Here is an 18,452-nt window from a genome sequence, read left to right on the forward strand (position 1 = left end):
TGGGTAGAAGCCCAAGGTTCAATAAATTCGAGACATATTCATTCATTCACTTTCTTTTCAGCTTAGACCTTTTATTAATCTGGGGTCGCCACAGCTGAATGAACCGCCAATTTATCCAGCATATGTTTTACACAGCGAATGCCTTTCCAGCCGCAACCTATCACTGGGAAACACCCATGCACTTCCATTCTCACACATACACCACGGACAATTTAGCTAACCCAATTCACCTGTACCGCATGTGTTTGGACTTGTGGGGGAAACCGGAGCACCCGGAGGAACACGGGGAGAACATGCAAACTGCCAACTGGCCTAGCCGAGGCTTGAACCAGCAACTTTTTTGTTGTGAGGCGAGAGCGCTAACCACTGCACCACCGTGCTGCCCATCCGAGACAATTACTATTGAATCCATTTACATTGGATTCAAGTTAATCCAATGTAAAGTTTGATCGCCTTCACTTCTCTAAAACCAGGTTAAGTGAAATATTTCCCTCTGTATCTCCTACGTGTGACAGATGTGGTGGGGCAGAAGGGACTCTGGCACATTTATTTTGGTTTTGTCCTGTTCTCTATGAGTTTTGGTCCAACATTTCTGAATTGTTTTCCAGTGCTTATGGAACCAATAGCCAACCTGTCTACAATTTGCCTATTCCAATATCATGGACAACTTTCCGTTAACCCAACAGCAATATTACAGCTAAAAAGATGATCTTACTTAATTGGAAATCTCCAAAGGCTCCCTGCTATCAGAGATGGTTGAACGAGTCGCTTTATGTCATTCAAAATGAACAACTACACCTTGAAACTTCACAGAAAACAGCTGAAACCACATGGGGAACTTAAGTCGGATCCAAATGCAGGGTTTTTATTGTGCAGAGAATGGTCAGGCAAGCAACAGTTAACACAGATGTATAAGGGCAATCCAGAGTCGTGGTCAATACACAAGCGAATGGTCAAAAGGCAAGCAGCATACAATGTAAACAAACAAACATACAAACAAACAAACAAACAAAGAGAGCGTCAAAACCACCAAGGCAAGGAAAACGCAAGGTAATGTTTACAAACAGTATAACAAGACTCAGCAAAGTCTGTGGGCTCTATTTTGACGATCTATGCGCAAAGTCCAAAGCGCAGAGAGCAAACGCATTACTATTTTAAGGTCGGAAAAATCCATTTTACGCCGTGGTGCATGGTCTAACAGGGTTGAGCTTATCCTCTTAATGAGTTATAGGTGTGTTTTGAGAATAAACCAATCAGAGTCTCATCTCCCATTCCCTTTAAGAGTCAGTTGTGCCGCGCCATAACGCATTTGCTATTTACATGGTGGACTTTGTAAGTGTAAAAACTGAACGCTTCACTAGCAATAAAACAGTTAAACAGTATCTGCAGCGCGAGAATGAGAGATGAGCCTCCTCATTATTTACTTTCACTTTCACTTTTGAGGATAGGGAAACGTGTTGTACGCACAGACATCCATTAGCCTGTACATAATTACTTTTGCTTATTAAGCGCAAAGATTTGTTTCAAAACAATTTCTAAATTCAGTTCTAATTTCCAGCAAACGAATAAATGAACAATAATAATGAAGTGTGGTCAAGAGTTATATCCAAACACACATGCTGTGCCCCATTTGGACTAAAACCTGACAGGTTTTTAATAAAACAAATATAAATATGCAGATAATCAATAATACCGCTGATAATAATCACATTATACAAAAGCAAATTGTTATGAATAAACAGAAAAAGCCCCCCGAGATGAGGAAGGCATGAAAGTAAGGTGTTTATATTTATGTAGGCTAGAAAATAATGTTTTGTAATATTTTAATTCTTTTTCATCTGTAAAGATATTTGCGTATTGCTGTACATCCTGTGTGTATCAAGCAGTGTGTAAACGAGGCTCACAACTAACATGCTCTGCGCTGGACTTTAGACCAGCTTTGATCTGGTCTATTGAACAGACTATTTAAGTTCCTCAAAATAGCAACGCACCAGCAATGCGCCTCAACATGCCTCATTTTTTAGACCAGAACGCCTATGAGCTCACATATAAGCGCAAATGCATTTGCTAATTAAACAGCGTGGTGCAAAACGTCAAAACGACTCTTGCGCCGAGCTGAAACTAGCAAACAACAATTGCGTCACGCCTTGCGCCACATTGCGCCGGGTGTATAATAGGGCCCTGTGTGTTTGTGTGCTGTATAAATAGTGTAACTAATCAGTATTTGAGCAGCTTCAGCTGTGTGAGTGTAATCAAACGTAAACAGGAACCGGTGTGTGTGTGTGTGTGTGTGTGTGGTGCATGACTGAAACTTGTAGTTCTTGAAATGGCAGATTTGCCACAGGCTGGATCGCTGGTGACTGTGATAGTATGTTTCATATGTTGTGTGTATATATATATTTATATAAATTTGGTAACAGAGATGATCACTCCTTTATTTCTTTATTTTTTTCTGTGGGGGGGGGGGGGGTATTGTCAGTTATTCTGTACTATTTTTTTCCTTCTCTTTATTGGTTTTGTTAAATATCTTATTAATATTATATAAAATATTATAAAAAAACAATTATATACTGTGCAATCAATAAATGTGATTGTAATGAGGTCAATGGGGCAAAAACAGCACCAACATCACCAAAGGGGAGTCAATCTGCCCAGAGTATTGATGAGTTTATGAAAAAATCAAAACATTTTCCCAAAATATGAGTCAAAATCAGTTTTGTCAGCATAAATCATCACATTTGCTGAAAGCTGTGGCCAAATTAAGCCTCAAAATCAGCCCACAGAGGATGAAAACGACCTAACAGCACACAAGTCATTCAATTACAAGATGTAAAAACGGTCAACATGACCACCTCATTAGTGTTCATGTTGTAAGCATACCTGGAAGTGCACGAATATGTTCATGAAGAGCTCGTAGATGGCACGTGAGATGCGTCCGCTCGGCTCCAGCGGCACCAGGATGAACTGCGCCCCCAGCAGCGGCACCAGGATGATGGTGGCCCGCACCGCCTTCATGTACACGTTGCTCTCGGTGCGGTGCGTCACTCGCAGTTTGGTGATCAAAACACGCACGATGTTCAGCAGGAAGAACAGATTCACCTGACGGAGGAAAAGCGGATACAACACACTACAAAGAAGAGTTCGTCTCGAGTCCTACTACTGGGTTAAACCCTGCATAAAAGTCAATTTTGCATATAGGGGCACTTTAAAACAAGCAAAATTATCTAGCAGTAAATGTGGCGCTTGATTTCTTGTCGTTTTTCTTGCGAAGGAATCATTTCTGAATGAAAGAGCAGATTCTCACCAGCAGGGCGGCGTATATTGGGCCGTGTGTGATGTAGAGCAGATCTGTGTTTCTGGCCCAACACCTGTCTCACACACACACACACACACACAGACACACACAGTAGAATTAAATATTAGATGCTCCTCCACATCTCTTAATTAAATATGAACCATTTTTACCTGTCATTATGGTAAAACAGACGCGCCACAGCGTGCATGACAGCGGGGATCACTGGAAAACCTGCAGAAGAGCTTATAATCTTATATAATGCATGAAAATGTATACAATATTTATTTATCTTTATACAAATATTATTTGTTAGTTTACAGACTGCTACACATTGGGACAATTTTTTCCTGTGATTATTGCTGACGATTAACACCTCGTGACTAAACGAAGTGCGCTAATGTGAGTGCGCACACAAATGTGCAAAACAGCAGGCATAGAAGTCTCTGGCTCGTATTTTCGGTATGACACACGGTGTTAAAACTGGCTGACCAATGAGATTGGAGCTTTTGTTTGTGTTTTGAGCAGCTGAAGTTACCGTAAAACACCACACGGTGGCGCTCATGTGCAAACGCTCTTGCTGAGCACACAGATACTGCACAGCAAAGAGGATTTAATTGTGAATATAATCTCATATAATTTTCTTTCACAGCATTAAATTGTTTTGTGCAAATGTTTGGACGTGTGTTTGTGTGCCGGAGTGGACGATAAACAAGTTAGCTTACATGCTATATACACAAGCGTAAGGAGACGTGTCAGAAGAGTAAAACTGTGCATTTCAGAAACAGTATTTCTGTTTCTCATTAAGCGCCATCTACTGTCAGAGAGCGATTTTACATGTTCACTCTGTTTATCGCCAGTGATTATGAATGTCGAAAAACATCACGGACAGGTGTGAGTGAAAATCGTTCCATGTACAGGAGCCTCAAGTGTCAAAAACACAAAACTAAATTAATACCTGCAGCTCCTGACATTACAGAGAGGAGTAAAGTTGATCAGCGCCACCTTGTGTACCAGAGTATTTCTGTTTCTCATTAAGCGCCATCTACTGTCAGAGAGTAATTTTACACGTTCACTCTGCTCATCGCCAAATTTGCTTAGATATGAATGTTAAAAAACATCTAAAAAAGCCCACTGCCGATAACCAATAATGAAAATCATACCGTTTTAGGTCAAAATTCAAAATGGCAGACATGCAAAATACCAAATATGGAAAAACTGGATATCAATCGACTCAGAATGTCATTCTGAATTTTGTCATCTGTGAATTTTGGACCAAAGGCTCAAGAAATATTTGCAAAAATACTAAATTCTTCATATCCCTGATCACTAGGTCGCGGTGCACCAAAACTGTGCAGACCACCTCAGACTATAGTTATCATAACTAAAGGCAAGTTTGGTGAGAATTACCCAAAGTGTTGGGGAGAAACGGCCTCATGTTCAATTTTATAACAACTTCAAATAATTTGTTTGCGTACTATTTCACAATCAATTCACTAATCAACTTTCTTTTGATAACTTTTTGTCACCATGGTCTGAAGATGACCTGGTTCAATTTTGGTGACAATTGACCTAACCATCTACGACGAGTTTGAAAAAGACATTTGGTGTCTGCATTGGCATCAAAAAGTTATTAGCATTTCAAAATTGCAAATTTGGACAAGTGGTGGCGCTAGAGAGTTTTATGGGCTTATATGGGTTATAAGCACCTTCAGTGCTTGGTCCCTAAAAAACACTGCAGATAAACATGAGTGATAATTGTCCCGGTGTGCGCAAGCCCGAAGTTTATATTAAGAGTCGAAAAAAATATATATAACAGACAAAACTAAATTAATGACGATACACAGAGGAGTAAAGTTGATCAGCACCACCTTGTGTATCGGAGTACTTCTGTTTCTCATTAAGCGCCATCTACTGTCAGATTGTAATTTTACACCTTCATTCTGCTCATCACCAGTGAAAAACCGCTTAATTTTGAAAGTCGAAAAATATCTTAAAATCGCTTGATTATGAATGTTGAAAAACATCTAGAAATCGATGAGGAAAAGTGTGAGTGAACAGGAGCCTCAAATGTCGAAAACACAAAGACAAAGCTAAATTAATATCTGCAGCTCCTGACGATACACAGAAGTGTAAAGTTGTTCAGCGCCACCTTGTGTATGGGAGTACTTCTGTTTCTCATTAAGCGCCATCTACTGTCAGAGAGTGATCTTATATGTTCGATTGAGTCATTGCTAGTAAAAATCACTTAAGTATGAATGGCAAAAAACATCTAGAAAAACACTGCTGATAAGCATAATCGCTGCGGTGTGCATGAGCCTTAAGATTATATTAGGAGTCGAAAAACACATACAGACAAATATTAATTAATATCTGCAGCTCCTGACGATATACAGATGAGTTGCACAGCGCCACCTCGTGTACTGGAGTATTTCTGTTTCACATTAAGCGCCATCTACTGTCAGAAAGTGATCTTACACCTTCACTTTGCTCATCCCCAGTGAAAATTACTTGATTATGAATTTTGGAAAACATCGCTTATGAAAAGAGAGTGAAAATTGTCCCGCAGTCAGAAGCCTCAAGTGTTGAAGTGTGGTTTATTTGTAAAGTAATTTCAAGAGGATCACGTGCTTATGACTGAACACAGCTGGTACTGCATCAGCTCCGTATATTGCACCAATCAGATTAACACTGACACACTATAAATAACCACTACTCCAGTCCTCTTCATCTTGAAGAATCCCCCTTCCACCCCTTCTCTGATAGGGCGGCACGGCGGCCCAGTGGTTAGCACTGTTGCCTCACAGCAAGAACGCTGCTGGCTCATCCCCTCTCCGAGCTGGTCAGCATTTCTGTGCGGAGTTTGCATGTTCTCCCCATGTTCGTTTCCTCCGGGTTTCCTCCCACCGTCCAAAGACTTACACCATAAGTAAATTGACTACCTCAAAATAGCATTTTAAGGCAACTCTTAATCAGATATATCTCAGCTCATTCACAAGCAGGGGAGTTCTCGAGACCTACCTGAGCTCAAACTCCCCTCTCGCCCTTCAAATGGGAGGGAGCCCCGGGCTCAAGAATATTCTGAGCTCAGGGCTCTCTCCCGGGACAGCATGCCAAATACACTTTATAATCAATCATCAGCTCAGTGTGAACTCTTGAAAACACAAAGACGAAACTAAATTATTATCTGCAGCTTCTGACAACACAGTAAAGTTGTGTAGCGCCACCTTGTGCACTGGAGTATTTCTGTTCATCATTAAGCGCCATCTACTGTCAGAGAGTGATTTTATATTTAATAAGTGTAAACATACATAGACACACTTGACTTTACATAATTGCTTGAGTATGAATATCGAAAAACATCTAAAAAATAAAAAAGCTGGTGATAAGTGTAAGTAGTAACCATCCCACTGTGCAGTAGTCTTATTATCTCAGGTGTGTTTGTGTGTCGTACCCCAGCCGAGGATGTAATACCAGCCGAGCTGCTGCTCTCCGACGAACACGGCCACGATGATGAGTGTGTGCAGGTAAATGCCTTCACACAGCATCCAGAAGTAGTTGGAGCAGAAGGTGTAGTGCATGATGCTGGCCAGCAGCTTACAGCCCACCTGAGACTGAACACAACAGCAGACGCACACGCTTAACAATGCATTCATGCCATAACCGCGCCATTTCACACCTTAGAAACACTTACATGAATACATATACAGTCTCAGTCACAGTGGCTTATTATTAAATCAGATTATATTTACGTTATATAGAGTTGAAGGCAAAATTATTCACCCTCCTGTGAAAGATTTTATTATTTTTCACATATTTTCTAAGTTTAACAGAGAGAGGAACACATTTTAAGCACATTTTAATAGTTTTAATAACTCATTTCTACTGCGATGATTTCACCAAAGTAGTTCCGGCAGGTTTTGAGTGCATTACAGCTCCTTATCACTCCTTATCATGGCTGAATGATTGGAGTTATTTTCAGTGTTGGGGTAACGTATTGTAAGTACATTTACATTTTGTAGAGGAGTGTGTGAGGAGTGTGTATTGCTCTTACGGAGTCAGTCCTGGTCTGCTGCTCGCCGATGACGAAGTAAAACCAGCCGATGGTGGCGAAGGAGTTGAGGATGAAGGAGGTGAACATGTTTTTATGAAGAGTGATGCGCTGGCAGCTCAAACACCTGCACACACACACACAAACATGCACAACACCTTTAACACTGTCTGCATTTATTTATTTATTTAGCTCTTAAAGGGGCAGTTCACTCATAAATGAAGATTTACAGTTCATTTATTCACTCAGATTAGGTCTGTGTGAGGTATTGGGTGGGGCTAACACACCTAACCACGCCCCTCCAGCTGTCAGTTTTGACCACAAACAGAAATGGTGAGCTGTTAGGTTGTAATAACTCTCCTGAATGAAATGCCTACTTTACTACCAAGGTTATACTAGTTTGGGATTTTTCATTAGTTTTATTTTTTATTTTGTTTTAATTTTTTGTTTTTGAATTCAGCCAGTTTTTATTAGTTTTAGAGGCAGATTTACTAGTGTTTATTAGTTTCTATATTTTGAAATTGCTTAGTTTTTAATTTAGTTTTTATTAGTTTCAGTGTTAAGTTCAAAGTCATCAGAATAAATATTGTATAAAACTCAACCACACATTTTTTTAAACATGTCTTCAGAGGACACATGACCACTATCATCTGCCACTACCTTCTACCCATCCTCAAATTTAAATACAACAGCAAACCAGATAGCAGCCTTAAGTACAATATGTGTGCACGGTTGCTTCTGAGGTTAAATACACAGTAGTGATGGGAAGTTTAGGTCTTTAACGCAAACCGGATCTTTCGTGATCTTCCCATGTTCGGACTCAACATATCAGAAATATGTAGTCAACAATCATCAGTAAAACATCACCATGATCTGAAAAGGTTCTTACAATTACGTTTTGCAACCCAACTGAAGCATGATTCAATAGAGATCAAAAGATCAGATTAAAAAGAACTAATCGTGATCACTAATACAGAAATGCTCTATTCTCTGTATTTAATGCTGTCACCGTGCTGCTGTCATGTCCAGTCATTGTTTTTGTCACAGGAGCAACAGCGAGGACTGACTGGAGGAGGACTGGCTTGATCATTATGTATTTTAATCATTATGTAAGATTATGTATTAAATACATTTACAAAGATGAAAATGAAGGAGGTTTTTGCTAAAATTTTAGTTAGTTTCAGTTTTTATCATTTATATTTTTATTTATTTCAGTTAACGAAAATTATTTAAAATGTTAGTTTTTGTTTTTTCGTTCGTTTTTTGTTAACTAAAATAGCCTTGTTTACTACATCCAATCAGCTGGCAGTAAAAAAAAAGAAAAGAAAAAAAAGCCACGCCCACTATTATCTTATTTAATATCACGTTTCTCTAGAAACTGCGTCACAATGCAGAAAAAAAACGATCGCAGCTTCAGGTTTATGGGGACTGTAAAGAAGATTTTGAGCTAAATCTGTTGTTCTCTGTGCTTCATACAATGTCAGTGAATTTTTTTTTTTTTAGATATAAATTAAACGCATACAAATAATCCATATCAATATTCATGGCTTCTGTTGGCGCCAGTAGCCTAGTGGTACTGCCCGCTGACATATAGAACCAAGGTGCTCACGGTGACCCGAGTTCGATTCCCGGCTCGAGGTCTTTTGCCGATCCTTTCCCTCTCTCTGCTCCCAATGCTTTCCTGTCTGAATTCTCTACTGCCCTATATATATATATATATTCATAGCTCCTGATGACACACTGAGCTCTTCTGAAATGTTGTGCTGATTGTAAAAGGCCTCAGCCCCTCTGTCAGTCCGTCATCACAGTGCTTCAGTATTATTCTTCTTCTTTTATTATTCCCTCTAGAACTGTCTTGAGCATCCGTCTGCTCTCCCGTCTCACACCTCCAAAAGCCACCGCGTTCATTGTGTTTGGTCTTGGTCTTCTGAAGCACAACTCATTTATTAGAAGAGAACAAACACCACAGTGGAGAATCCTAACAGTGCAGCAAACTCCACTTCTCTCAGTGATATCTGTGCATCTGTGCAGGAGCTGAGGAGGTGATGCTCTACTGTGCAGCACTAATGGAGACGCTGATTTATTCAGTAATGATTTATGCAATATTACAGTTTTGCACATGAATTTATTTCACATCTTTGGACGAAAACACAGCTGAAATGTCTTGTTTTGTGTTCTACAGGTCAGGAAGAGTAAATGGAGGATATTTTCATTTTTGAGTGAACTATCCCTGTAAGAGCACTAGTGTGTGTGCGTGTGTGTGATGTACTTGAAGTAGGAGAAGATGCTTATGGAGATCATCAGAGAAATGATGGATAGAACGTGTCCCACCATCGCCAGATAATACATCACATACGTCACCTGCAGAACACACACACGCACGCAAATGCCTTTTAAGCATTTTAAATTATGAGGACACAAGACATGTCCTTATAAACCATCTAAGTCAAGTACAAGTCATACATATCACTATATTCATTTGTGTCTTTGTAGACCACCAAAACCAGTGCACGCACACACACACGCACATAAATGCATGCACACAAACACATATACACAAACGCACACATAAATCATGCAACAGCTAGCTAAATGGAGACATTACATAGAATTATTTTATTTTTATATACAGATAGTTGTATAACACACACCTGCCCCTCACAGCGAATGTGTGTGCATGTGTGTGTATTATGTATTTGTGTCTGTATTGTGTGTGCAATGTGTGTATGTGTTTGTTTTGTGTGTTTATTGTCTGTCAGGTGTGTGTATTGTTTGTGTGTATGCTTGTGTGTCTATTGTGTGTGTGTCTGTATTGTTGTGTATAATTTTGTGTGTTTGTGTGTATTTTGTGTGTATGTATGTGCATACGAGTGTGTGTTTGTATCTGTATTGAGTGTCTGTATGTCGAGCTCCACCTTCAGCTTCTCTTTAGTATACGCTGAACACTCAGTATAGTTTGACCACAGTCTGTTGCTCTCCGGATGGCGAAACCAGTGGCCGTCTGCGTCACACACTTTTGTCACTTTCTCTGGTCAACAAAAAAACAGCAGAAATGATCATCTTTCATTCAGAATTTTACAATTTCAAAACAAATGAAACCATTTATGTGGAAGTGGGATCGAGTTTTGCAGGAGCCGGACTGAATCTTGCTGGAACTAGACAACCTTGTTGAAATGGGACTGAATCCTGCAGGAGTGGGACAGAATCTTATGAGAATGGGACAGAATCTTGCAGGAAAGATACAAAATCTTGCAGGACAGAATCTTGCGAGGACAGAACTGACTCTTGTGGGTAAGGGACAGAATCTTGTGGGGGCAGGACTGACTCTTGCAGGAAAGGGACAGAATCTTGAAGGACAGAATCTGGAGGGAGCAGGACTGAATCTTGTGAGAGTAGGACTGAATCTTGCAGGAACCGATAGTATCTTGTGGGAGAAGGACTGAATCTTGCTGGTGCAGGACTGAATCTAGTGGGAGCATGACTGAATCTTGCAGGAGCAGGACAGAATCTTGCAGGAGCAGGGCAGAATCTTGCAAGAGCGGGACAGAATCTTGCAGGGACAGGACTAACTCTTGTGGGAAAGGGACAGAATCTTGTGGGCGCAGGACTGATTCTTGCAGTAAAGGGACAGAATCTTGTAGGACAGAATCTGGAGGGAGCAGGACTGAATCTTGTGAGAGAAGGACTGAATTTTGCGGGAAACAGAAAGTATCTTGTGGGAGAAGGACTGAATCTTGCTGGGGCAGGACTGAATCTAGTGGGAGCAGAACAGAGTCTTGCAGGAGCAGGACAGAATCTTGCAGGAGTGGGACAGAATCTTGCAGGAGCAGGACAGAATCTTGCAGGAGTGGGACAGAATCTTGCAGGAGCGGGACAGAATCTTGCAGGAGCGGGACAGAATCTTGCAGGAGCAGGACAAAATCTTGCAGGAGTGGGACAGAATCTTGCAGGAGCGGGACAGAATCTTGCAGGAGCGGGACAGAATCTTGCAGGAGCAGGACAAAATCTTGCAGGAGTGGGACAGAATCTTGCAGGAGCGGGACAGAATCTTGCAGGAGCAGGACAAAATCTTGCAGGAGCGGGACTAAATCTTGTGGGAAAGGGACAGAATCTTGCAGGAGCGGGACTGAATCTTGTGGGAAAGGGACAGAATCTCACGGGAGCAAGACTGAGTCTTGCAGAAAAGGGACAGAATCTTGTGGGAGCAGGACAGAATATCTTGCGGGATCGGGACTGAATCTTGCAGGTGCAGGACTGAATCTCGTAGCAAAGGGACAGAATCTTGTGTGAGCAGGACTGAGTCTTGCAGAAAAGGGACAGAATCTTGTGGGAAAGGCACAGAATCTTGTGGGAAAGGGACAGAATCTTGTAGGACAGAGTCTTACAGGAATGGGACTGAATCTTGTGGGAAGGGGACAGAATCTTGAGGGAGCAGGACAGAATCTTGTCGGTGCAGGACAGAATCTTGCGGGACAGATTCTTGTGGAAAATGGACAGAATCTTGCGGGTATGAGACTAAATCTTGTGGGACTGAATCTTGCATAAAATGGACAGAATCTTATGGGAATGGGACTGAATCTTGCAAGAAATGGACAGAATATTGCAGGAAAGGGCCAGAATCTTGCAGGAAAGGGACTGAATCTTGAGTAACAGAATCTTGCGTGCAGAATCTTGCGGGAAAGGGATAGAATCTTGCAGGACTAAATCTCGCGGGAACAGGACTGAATCTTGCAGGAACGAGACTAAATCTGCGGGACAGAATCTTGCGGGAACGAGACTAAATCTTGCAGGAAAGGAACAGAATCTTGTGGGACTGAATCTTGCAGGAGCAGGACTGAATTTGTGGGACTGAACAATCGGTTCTGAGGTCTCTACCTTAAATAGTCAAAACACCTCTCAAAACAAAACAGTGTGTAAATGTTGTTGAAAACATGAGGTTCACAGAGACGAAAATCTCACCATGCAATGAACTTTACTCATATTCAAACTTGTTCAATCCATCATTTTTGCAATTTTTTTGTATTAAAATTAAGTATTCATTGGATTTTCATCATAAAACATAAAACACAAAAATGTGTTTTATAAATTAAAAAAAAGTAACTTAATATTTTAATTGTGCTATTTCCTAATTTTTCTCATGTGACTGGCCTACCGGATGAATCAAAGTCCAGAAAGTAGGAGGGGCACAGCTGGACAGCGGTGCCGGGGGCGGAGTCTCCCCAACACAGCCACCCGTCCCAAGTGCGGTTACAGTACGGGCCTGCAGAGGGAGAGGGAGAAAGGGAGGGGGAGAGAGGGAGGGAGAGAGAGAGCAGGTGTCTATTAAAATACAAACTCTCCATCTTATAACTGCTTTTGCCTTAAAGATTGTGTATGTATAAATTTATAATTCTGTGAATATGTATATTGCTTTTAAATGTTTTTGTCAAGCCTCCCCTGGACAGGTGTTGAAAAATGATCAAGTCTGCTAAAACACTTAAACAAATTGCACATGGTTTGTCCAGTGTAATTGTAACGTCGTTGTCAAAAAAGTTAAATAAATTTGAATAATTTGACTTTACTTTAGGCTATATTTAGGTTTCTTGTGAACACTTACATTGTCTATATATATATAGTAGTTTACGGAGGTGGATCAGACTCTAAAGCAGAAACACTGGAGACTGAAGCGGGAGAATGAGTGTTTCCTTATGACTCTCCAGTGCACAATCATAGGAAACAAACTCCGAGACGCTAAACATCACTTCCTGTCGTTCACAGTCAACAGTGGCCTTTTCCACTCTCACAGCAGTGCATTCTGGGAATTTAATCTCCACACCAGCAAGAGCTAAAGCCATCAGAAGATAATAACTACATTAGAGTTTATAAACGACATGTTTATTAGATTTATATGTTCATTAATCCATTGTGAACTTCCTTAATGAGCAGGAACTCCATTCATGTGCATCATCAGAAGAAGACCACAGGATCTGACTGACACAATTTCTGGATGGTTGCTAGTGTGTTGCCATGCAGTTGTTAAGGTGGTTGGAATGAAGTTGCTATGGAGTTAGGATTAGTTAAGTGTGTAGTTTAGTGTTTATTGTTGTTATGGTGGATGAAAATGCTTGCTATGCAGCTGCTGATGTGTTTTGAGCAGTTGTTTTGTGTAGCTATGCAGTTGTTAAGGTGTTCTGAATGGTTTTTAGTGTGTCACCATGTGGTTGATAAGGTGTTGTTGTGTAGTTCCTAAGGTGTTTAGAGTGGCTGTGGGCTGCCATACGGTTTTAACTAAGTGCTATGCAGCTAGTAGTGTTTTAGGTGGTCATTGATGTTTTTAAGTGGTGGCTATGAAGCTGCCAATGCATCTTGGATGGCAATTAGGATGTTGCTATACAGTTGCTAAGGTGCTTTGAATTGTTATTAGGGTGTTTTGTATAGTTGTTAAGATGCACAGGGTGGTTGTTAGTGTAGTTTTTCAGTTAATAAGTGGCTGCAATGTGTTGCAATGCAGTTGCTAAGGTGTTTTAGATGGTTGGATTTGTGTTGATATGCAGTTGTCAAGGTGTTTTGATTTATTGTCATTGTGTTGTAATTTAATTTCTAAGCAGTTGCTAAGGTGTTTTCAGTGCTTATTAGGTTGTTGCTATAGGCAAGGCAAGGCAAGTTTATTTATATAGCACATTTCATACACAGTGGCAATTCAAAGTGCTTTACATAAACAGGAATAAAAGAAACAAGTATAAGAAAAATAAAAACAAATAATAACAATGGGTAAAAAAAAATAAATAAATAAGCATAAAAACAGATAAAATGTGTTATAAAAGAATGAAAAAGAAGAGAAAAATAGAATAGTGCGATCTGACGGACGTAGCACAGTGCTCATTCAGTAAAGGCACAGCTAAACAGATGTGTTTTTAGTCTTGATGTGAATGTGCTTAATGTTGGAGCACATCTGATCATTTCTGGAAGCTGATTCCAGCAGTGAGGGGCGTAGTAGCTGAAAGCCGATTCACCCTGCTTTGACTGAACTCTTGGTATTTCTAGTTTATTTGATCCTAAAGATCTGAGTGATCTGTTAGGTTTGTATTCAGTGAGCATATCTGTAATGTATTGAGGTCCTAGGCCATTTAGTGATTTATAGACCAGTAATAATACTTTAAAATCTATTCTGAATGTAACTGGGAGCCAGTGTAGAGACCTGAGGACAGGTGTGATGTGCTCTGATTTCCTGCTTCTGGTCAGAATTTTGGCCGCAGCGTTCTGGATGAGCTGTAACTGTCTGACTGTCTTTTTGGGAAGGCCAGTGAGGAGGCCATTACAGTAATCCACCCTGCTGCTGATAAAAGCATGAACAAGTTTCTCTAAGTCTTCACTGGAAACAAAGCATCTAATTCTTGCAATGTTTTTGAGATGATAGTATGCTGATTTACTAACTGCTTTGACATGACTATTGAAACTCAGATCTGACTCCAGAGTCACACCAAGATTCTTGACCTTATTTTTTGTTGTTTGACCCTTAGAGCCAAGGTACGCATTCACCTTGAGAACCTCATCTCTGTTCCCAAACGCAATCACTTCAGTTTTCTCTTTGTTTAACTGAAGAAAGTTTTGGCACATCCAATTGTTAATTTCATCAATGCATTGGCAGAGGGTGTCAATGGGGCTGTAGTCATTAGGCAGTAAGGCTAGGTAGATCTGAGTGTCATCAGCATAGCTGAGGTAGGAGATTTGGTTTTTTTCTCATTATTTGGCTCAGAGGAAGCATATAAAGGTTGAACAGGAGAGGTGCCAGAATCGAGCCTTGTGGGACTCCACATGTCATGGGTGTCCACCTCGACCTATGATCACCTATACTGACATAGTATCCTCTCCCTTCAAGGTAAGATCTGAACCATTTGAGGACCGTCACAGACAGCCCAACCCAGTTTTCCAGCCTATCCAGAAGTATGCTGTGATCGACAGTGTCAAATGCAGCACTGAGATCGAGCAGTACCAGCACTGTTAGTTTGCCTGAATCTGTATTTAGGCGGATGTCATTGATTATCTTTATAAGGGCGCTCTCTGTACTGTGATGTGGTCTGAAACCAGATTGAAAATTGTCCAAACACCCCTTGTAGTTTAGGAACTTGTTAACCTGGTTAAAAACAACTTTTTCAATTATTTTGCCAATGAAAGGGAGATTTGAGATGGGCCTGTAATTGCTCAATATGGTGTTATCCAGGTTGCTCTTCTTCAAGAGGGGTTTAACAACTGCAGTTTTAAGTGAGTTAGGAAAAATCCCTGAGAGAAGTGAAGCATTTACCACTTTTAGAAGATCCATTTCTAAGCAGGTAAACACCGTTTTAAAGAATGATGTGGGGAGCGTGTCAAGACTGCAGGTTGATGTTTTCATAACTTGCACGATCTCTTCTAAGATTTTGCCATTAATTGCCATGAAATCGGACATAATGTCTGATTTCTTCAGTTGTGGTTGAGCTAGTCTGACGTCGACACAATTTGGCTGATTGGATGAGCTGATTGTCTTTCTGATATTATTGATCTTGTCAGTAAAGAAATGAGCAAACTCATTACATTTGCTTTCAGAGAGTAGCTCACTGGGAATCCGACTGGGGGGGGGGGTTGTGAGTTTCTCTATCGTTGCAAAGAGTTTACGAGCATTGTTTACGTTGCTGTTTATAAGGCTTGAAAAGAAAGTCTGCCTAGCAGTTTTTAGTTCCATATTAAAAGCACGAAGACTGTCTTTATAGATATTATAATGGACTACTAGTTTCGTCTTTCTCCACATACGCTCAGCTTTTCTGCACTGTCTTTTCGTCATTTGAATTCTTGGGGACCTAGTCCAAGATCCCCTTTGGCTGCTAGTTATCTTCTTGGCTTTAACAGGAGCAATGTCGTCTATGACATTCTTAACTTTAGAGTTAAACAAATCAAGAAGAGAATCAACAGAGTCTGCAGATATACTTGGTGCTAGCAATATGGCCTTCATAAACTGCTCACTAGTGTTCTCATTTATGCATCTCTTTCTGACAGAGACAGATCTGTCTTTAATAGCTGGAGTGATCAATATGTCAAAGAAAATACAGAAATGATCAGATAGTGCAACATCCTTAACAACAGTTGATGAAATGTGTAAACCCTTAGTTATAAGTATTGCTGAACTTCAGTGGCGTTGCTCGCAGCAGAAGTTGGGACTTTCTCAACTTTTCAAGCACCGACGGAAGCGTCAGCTAATCAAATCGCTGTATGCAAATACAGCAGCTCAGACAGTAGCTGATTGCTGACTAATTTCATTGGCTGACGCTGTTATGACGATCGCGTCAGCCCCAACTTTAGACACGCCCTCTGTCAAGTGTTGACGCTGAAGCCCCATGCGAATGTACCATCAAACAGTTGGTAAGGTGTTTTCAGTGATTGTCATTGTGTTGCAATTTAGTTGCTAAGGTGATCTGATTGGTCACTAATTAGTTTCTAAGCAGTAGCTAAGGTGTTTTTAGTGCTTATTAGGTTGCTGCTATACAGTTACTAAGGTGTTCTGAGTGTTGTTAGAGTGCCACTGATGTCGATAAGGTGCGGTTTCTAAGGTGTTTAGGGTGACTGCTTGAGGGTTGCCATGCAGTTTCTAACTAGGTGCTTTGCAGCTAGTAAACTGTTTTAAGTGGTTGCTGATGTTTGTAAGTGGTTGCTATGCAGCTGCTAAGATGTGTTGGGTGGCTCTACAGTTGCCAAGGTGTTTTGGGTGTTTTTGTATAGTTGCTAAGATGCTTAGGGTGGTTGTTGTTTTAAAGTTAATAAGTGGCTGCAATGTGCTGCAATGCAGTTTGTAGATGGTTGTTAAGGTGTTTTGGGTGATTGTTATTGTGTTGCTATGCAGTTACCAAGGGGTTTTGGGTAATTGTCATTGTGTTGCAATTTAGTCGCTAAGGTGTTCTGAGTGGTCGCTATTGTGTTTCTAAGCAGTTGCTAAGGTGTTTTCAGTGCTTATTAGGATGCTGCTATGCAGTTGCTAAGGTGTTCCGAGTGGTTGTTAGTGTGTCACTATGTGGTTGATAAGGTGTTGTTGTGTAGTTTCTAAGGTGTTTAGGGTGGCTGCTTGAGGGTTGCCATGTAATTTTAACTAGGTGATTTGCAGCTAGTAGTGTTTTAAGTGGTTGTTGATGTTTTTAAGTGGTTGTTATGCAGCTGCTAAAAAGTCTTGGGTGGTAATTAGAATGTTGCTATACAGTTGCTAAGGTGTTTTGAGTGATTGTCACTGTGTTGCTATGCAGTTGCTAAGGTGATCTGTGTGGTTGTTAGTGTGGCTGATATGTAGTTGCCAAGGTGTTTTCAGTGGTTACTAGGATGTCGCTAAGGTGTTTGCTAAAGTGTTGTTGTTACCATGTAACTTTGCAGTTTCTAAGCGGTTGCCATGTAGCTGCTAAGATGTTCTAAGTGGTTGTTAATGTGTCGTTCTGCAGTTAATAAGTTATTGGTGTGCAGTTGCTAAGGTGTTTGGGGTGGCTGTTAGTATGTTGCTATCCAGTTAATAAGGTGTTGCTAGGCTGTTGTTGTGTGGCTGCTAAAGTGTTCTGGGTTGTTGTGACCATTTAACTTTGCGGCTTTTAAGCGGTTGCCATGTCTCTGCTGATGTGTTCTAGGTCATAGTTAATGTGTTGCTCTGCAGTTAATAGGTTGTTAGTGTGTAGATGCTAAGGAACTTGGGGTGGCTGTTAGTGTGTTGCTATGTAGTTTCGACCTGGTTGCTATGCAGTTGCTAGGGTGCTCAGTATGGTTGCTAGGGGCTGTCCAGGCAATTTTTAGCAGGACTACAGCTGTTTCATCTGTATTTCTTCTGTAATTGATGCACTGTGATATTTGAATGCTTGTGTTTGCAGCAGTGTTGAACGTGAGGCTCACCCGGATCAGTGCGCGGAGGGTCGTGCATGATTTTGAGGAAACACTCAAACTGAGCGGAAAGGATCTCCTCGCGGGTCACTTTAAAATCAGAGGAGGATGCTGGGATATCGGTCACCTCCTCTGCTGACATCATCACTGCTAAAACTCCATCATCACAGCGACACACCTGCAACATCACATGAAACTGGCTAGTTAGTTAAGATGAATATTAGATATAATGCTCATTTAAAGAGAAAT

At 40.7% G+C, this 18,452-nt stretch overlaps 1 protein-coding gene across 1 annotated transcript in view; it reads right to left on the reverse strand.

The window, feature by feature from the left end:
* calcrl2 (calcitonin receptor-like 2) overlaps nt 1-18,452 on the reverse strand; it is a 42,128-nt gene that overhangs the window by 2,944 nt on the left and 20,732 nt on the right. The window contains exons 3-11 of the mRNA XM_056449321.1: nt 18,216-18,381; nt 12,496-12,603; nt 10,259-10,371; nt 9,613-9,704; nt 7,347-7,470; nt 6,747-6,906; nt 3,466-3,526; nt 3,305-3,368; nt 2,881-3,099 (exon numbers count right to left, since the gene is read on the reverse strand). Coding sequence (XP_056305296.1) covers nt 2,881-3,099; nt 3,305-3,368; nt 3,466-3,526; nt 6,747-6,906; nt 7,347-7,470; nt 9,613-9,704; nt 10,259-10,371; nt 12,496-12,603; nt 18,216-18,381 — 1,107 coding nt within the window. The remainder of the gene's footprint in view (nt 1-2,880; nt 3,100-3,304; nt 3,369-3,465; nt 3,527-6,746; nt 6,907-7,346; nt 7,471-9,612; nt 9,705-10,258; nt 10,372-12,495; nt 12,604-18,215; nt 18,382-18,452) is intronic.

This window comes from Danio aesculapii, chromosome 23 (genome assembly GCF_903798145.1).
Source record: "Danio aesculapii chromosome 23, fDanAes4.1, whole genome shotgun sequence".
Classification (NCBI taxonomy): Eukaryota; Metazoa; Chordata; class Actinopteri; order Cypriniformes; family Danionidae; genus Danio; species Danio aesculapii.